At 45.2% G+C, this 5715-nt stretch overlaps 1 protein-coding gene across 1 annotated transcript; it reads left to right on the top strand.

Annotated features, from left to right (window-relative positions):
• Positions 1 to 486: 486 nt before the first annotated feature.
• LOC127347823 (uncharacterized) lies at positions 487 to 1252 on the top strand. The gene has a single exon (XM_051373999.2). It carries the CDS (start codon positions 523 to 525, stop codon positions 1111 to 1113), a length of 591 nt encoding a protein of 196 aa, XP_051229959.1. The 5' UTR covers positions 487 to 522; the 3' UTR covers positions 1114 to 1252.
• Positions 1253 to 5715: the final 4463 nt, after the last annotated feature.

The following is a 5715-nucleotide window of genomic DNA, read 5'->3' as shown; positions in this document are numbered from 1 at the left end:
CGCGGGTGACAATGGTAGTTCACTGAACTTACCGGCAATTGCAAATTAACAAACTTAAACTGTTAACAACCTTTACGAAAGATTAATAAGCCAGTTGGTCATGTTTCAAAAAACAATCAGCCAGTTGGTCATGTTTCAAAAAACAATCAGCCAGTTGATCAACTCCCAAGTCATCTCCCAGAGTCGTCGACTGGAGCACTCCCATCTCTTGAATGAATTAAAGAAATATTCCGAATCTTTTACGCACGATTTATCAACCAGTTGATCACGTGAGGAACTCCGAAGTCGTCGACTGGCGCACCCCCGTCTCTCAAATTAAATAAAAAAAATCAGAATCTTTCGATCTACGCGCTCTATTATAGAAGCACTACTACTAGCAATATCAGAGTCCACGGTTCGATCCATAGATATCACCTAAGCACCTCCGTAATAGATGATACTAAGAGAGCACCACCGTACCGCATGCTGCTATAAATAGCAATGCATCATTTCGTTTAGCACCATCCCCACCACTGATTCACAATGGCTTGCACTAAGCTTGTCTCCCTCAGCTTGATTTTCCTCTTCAGCATTGGATTAGCAAGCGCTGCCAGGGTAGTAAGATACTCTAGTTCTCAGGGAACCGGCTCCGGAGCGGGAGAGGGTGGTGGGGCAGTGAATGGAGGCGGTGGAGGAGCCGGGAGTGGTCAGGGAGCTGCCCAGAGTGGAAGTGGTGGAGTCAGTGCAAGTGCTTCCGGCGGCGGTGGCGGCGGTGGTTATTCACAGGATGGAGGTACTGGGTTTGGGCGTGGGGGCGGAACTGGCTCAAGCTCTGGCCAAATGAGCCAATCTTATGGTGGTTATGGCGGAAGTTCAGATGCTGGTGGTCAGGGTGGCGGCGGTGGCGGTGGCAGCAGCGGTGGGGAAGATGACGACTGCCCTGCTGATGACTCGGCTGGTTATGGGACCGGTGATGGCACCGGATCTGGCTCAAGTGAAGCAGATAACAGTGGTGGCACGTCATACTCAAACGCAAATGCTTCAGGTAACGGTGGTGGCTCGGGCGGCGGTAAAAATGGTGGAACTGGTGGTGGTGCAGGAAATGGCAACGGTTACGGCAATGCAAATCCTTAAATTCTAACCATGCTATCAAACTAGAGCAAGCCCAAACCATCTTTCACCTTTGTCTCTCGTGATATGTTTCCTGTATCTTCTGTACGCTACCATGTATTATGATTTGGGAGCAACAAATAAAGGGCTTCGTTGTATCGGATGATGTGCTCGCACCAGTACCGAACCGATTATCGCATCCGGTCTAGTACACACAGGCTAGACTTGGTTCTGTCTTACGACTGCAAGCCAATATAGATGTTATTATACGGTCCATAATTCTAGTCTAGTCGTAGATTTCAACATATCTATGCACACAAAATATATGTGTCTAGATATTTCTAAATCAGCGCAAGAATTAGGAAACAGAGGAAGTAACACGCATGATTATCACAACCGGTTATAAAACTGGCTCGAATAGTTCAGCCGAGAGTCAGTTTTACGGAAATAACCGACTAGGATAATACGTCTTGCGCACGTACAATCAGTTTTGAGCATAAACCGACTCGAATGCGTGGTATCCGAGTCGAATGTCTCACACACCTTTGTCTCATGAGTTTCATGTTTCCTGTGTATTCTCCATATATTACTGTTGTGAAATAAAGGGCTTCATTATATTATCGGATGTACCCGCGTGGAGTAATGCGGAAACTACGACAGGAGACCAATCCACCACCGGTCCATCAGCATTAGACAACACACAGTGCTTAACTGCTTATCTACATCTACATCTACACTACTATTAAAAGAGCGAGAGCGACAGATCCAAATCATCTCAGCCATCTAATCATCCTATCGTACGGTTCAGATTATCTACATCTACACTACTATTAAAAGAGCGAGAGCGACAGATCCAAATCATCTCAGCCATCTAATCATCCTATCGTACGGTTCAGATTACCCCTAAAACAGTGTTAGACGCGCACGCTCCCACTTGCCTAAAAATCAAACCGCCAAACACGATTTAGACCCAAACGTCGATACCCATTGCCTCTGCCCCTTCTCGCGCACGCCGCCGCGACCGTCCCCCGCGCACACCGCTGCCCACCTCCCACGCACTCTCCTTCCGGACGTGATTTGGGCGACGCCCTACTGCAGGCCGCGGCGCCCTGGACGACACCGTTGTCGCCCTCTAGGCAGGGCCCTGCAAACCGAAACCGCATCCCTGCACGCCCACCATGCTGGAGATGCGGGGCGGGTTTCCTGCCGTGGCGGATGCATGTGAGCACAACAAGCGCCTTAGGCAGCTTGCTGACACCGAGGGCTTCATGGAGCACAGGGGGAGGTTTGCGTGTTGGATCTCTGCACTGGATGTCTGAGTCGGCGCTGAGGATCCTGCCCTTGTCCTTGCAGCGGCCTCCTCATCAATATAGGTAGGGGCAAGCAGTGCAGGCGACCCGCACTTCGTCAACGCGGCTCCATGTACCAAGGCGCACATGACCATCACTGGAGTACCAAATTCTGGAGCATGCTCCAGGTAACTCTCACACGCCTTTGTTGCTCTGTTTTTTTTCTGAAACTTTTTGTTGCTCTTGTTTTGGTACAATTAAATTTTACAACAAGTGAGTCTGTAGCTTCAAGAATGTTTTTTATGTTTTAAATTCAGATTATGTGCATGTACATCATTCAGGTATTACTGCATAGCGTTGATAGGATGCTTCAGAGGTTCAATACTGTAATTCGTACTCTTCAGATAATGGATTAGTGCGAATATGATAAAAACACAGGTTCTACCAAAATCTCGAGTTTAGTGAAGAGAACAATATGCCAAACTCATGGTCGAATTTGGAAAAAGAAGCAAGAGTTGTAAGATAATTGCGAAGATCCTGGAGCATTTTCTCATAGCGTTCTATGCTACAAGAACTGATGTTTTGACTATGTGCAAGTATGCAAAAATTATATGTTGACATTAGCATTGGAACGCAAGAATCTCTTCAAATAATCAGGCTCATGGAAATTATTCTACAGGGAAATAAGAGATAGATAAAAATATCTTGATATTGCTTTATTTGGCGGTGAAGCTAGCTAGAGACCATATACTTCTCTGTTATATCCTAAAAACAAATCTTAAGTAACTGGTTGCCTGCAATTCTGCATGAATCACATGGTACAGAGTTTCACTCCGCGTGTTTCGTTAACTGGATTACCCATTAGAAGTATTTGAAAGATTTAGTATGCCAATATTTTATTGATGTTTGCAATACAATATACATGCAGAGATGTGATAATTCAGTATACAGTTTTTCACACCGTTGCCCTTGTTCCCATCCCCGAGTCGACATCTGAGTGTCCCACGGGTTTGGTTTTTTGCAGCTTCAACTTGTTGGATTCAATTGATACAAATTTTAGTTGATACAGGATGTGGCTTCAGGTTCAGATCTGAAAAGGTAGCCAATTCTGAGAATGAGTTCAAGCAAGATTAATGACCTGATTCTCAACATTGTCCTTTGTGCGCGACTGACCATTCCTAATTATAATCATCAAATCTTGTAGGGTGCTGACTTCATTTGTGGGCGTGCTGCTAATGATTGGGTTGAATCTTTTCACCCTCTTGGGCATTCAACTTTTTGAGGGCCAAATGCAAACTTTGCAGAGTTAGCAACTTGTTTAACATTACAAGCACTACATTGAACCAGCACCGGATGGTAGATTTCTGTGGCACAACCTTTTTGTTTACCCAATTGTTGCCTTTTCACCAGATGGTAGCTGAACTGCACATCAGTTGATTACTAACATATGTTCCAGACCCACCACAAAGGCTCATTTTTTCATGAATTATGAGTGGAGATTCGCAAGTGTAGATCAATGAACCTGGCAACAGTGCCGCATTGATCTTGAATGCACGAGGTCTTATTTTCTAAAATTAGATGGCAAAATTATTAAAATAAGAGATATATTGTCATCCGTAGATCAGGATAGTGCACTGCACAATAATGGTAACCATGTGCCATCAGACTAAATTTTCATTCAAGTCTATGTTATTTGCTTCATCCAATCTCAAGTGCTCATTTACATTGCATTGCATAAGCTGTTAAAAGCCTTTTTTCAAATGCTCACTACATGGTGGAATAGCTTAACGTGTATCAGTACAACTTAAGAACCATATGCTTAAGAAATTGCAAGCATAGTTTGATTAAGTGTTCAAAAGCATCTCCTCTTCATTATGAACTCTACTATTTCTTCATGCCATCCATGCATTAATGATTATTGCACATGAGATTAAATATTTCTTGCACGCACTTGACTAAAACATGCAACAAAAGACTGTTCTATGGAACCTGAAAAGGAAAAAAAAGGTCATATTCTAAATCTGTATGGAAAAAATATGAGGCGCATGTACGTCCAGTTTTGCACTGTAAGTCTGTAACTAGCTTCAATGTTACCTTATCATTCTCACTAAATGAATTTACATTCCCTAACAATAAAACTAATTTTAATAGAAAATGGTCGATTTAATATGTATTTTTAGTTATGCTCATCAATCAACACGTGCATTGCACGTGCACGATTACTAGTTCTAGCAAAACAACTGCCCCGCCGAACCCCTGCCGTAGACCGGCCCACTCCAGGTGAGCTCCCCTAGCCGTGTTTTTCTTCTTCCGTCACGGTAATCTACACTACTATTAAAAGAGCGAGAGCGACAGATCCAAATCATCTCAGCCATCTAATCATCCTATCGTACGGTTCAGATTACCCCTAAAACAGTGTTAGACGCGCACGCTCCCACTTGCCTAAAAATCAAACCGCCAAACACGATTTAGACCCAAACGTCGATACCCATTGCCTCTGCCCCTTCTCGCGCACGCCGCCGCGACCGTCCCCCGCGCACACCGCTGCCCACCTCCCACGCACTCTCCTTCCGGACGTGATTTGGGCGACGCCCTACTGCAGGCCGCGGCGCCCTGGACGACACCGTTGTCGCCCTCTAGGCAGGGCCCTGCAAACCGAAACCGCATCCCTGCACGCCCACCATGCTGGAGATGCGGGGCGGGTTTCCTGCCGTGGCGGATGCATGTGAGCACAACAAGCGCCTTGGGCAGCTTGCTGACACCGAGGGCTTCATGGAGCACAAGGGGAGGTTTGTGTGTTGGATCTCTGCACTGGATGTCTGAGTCGGCGCTGAGGATCCTGCCCTTGTCCTTGCAGCTGCCTCCTCATCAATATAGGTAGGGGCAAGCAGTGCAGGCGACCTGCACTTCGTCAACGCGGCTCCATGTACCAAGGCGCACATGACCATCACTGGAGTACCAAATTCTGGAGCATGCTCCAGGTAACTCTCACACGCCTTTGTTGCTCTGTTTTTTTTCTGAAACTTTTTGTTGCTCTTGTTTTGGTACAATTAAATTTTACAACAAGTGAGTCTGTAGCTTCAAGAATGTTTTTTATGTTTTAAATTCAGATTATGTGCATGTACATCATTCAGGTATTACTGCATAGCGTTGATAGGATGCTTCAGAGGTTCAATACTGTAATTCGTACTCTTCAGATAATGGATTAGTGCGAATATGATACACACACAGGTTCTACCAAAATCTCGAGTTTAGTGAAGAGAACAATATGCCAAACTCATGGTCGAATTTGGAAAAAGAAGCAAGAGTTGTAAGATAATTGCGAAGATCCTGGAGC

Source organism: Lolium perenne, chromosome 1 (genome assembly GCF_019359855.2).
Source record: "Lolium perenne isolate Kyuss_39 chromosome 1, Kyuss_2.0, whole genome shotgun sequence".
Lineage (NCBI taxonomy): Eukaryota > Viridiplantae > Streptophyta > Magnoliopsida > Poales > Poaceae > Lolium > Lolium perenne.
Note: the sequence above shows the minus strand (reverse complement) of the source record. Positions and strands in the feature narration are given on the sequence as shown.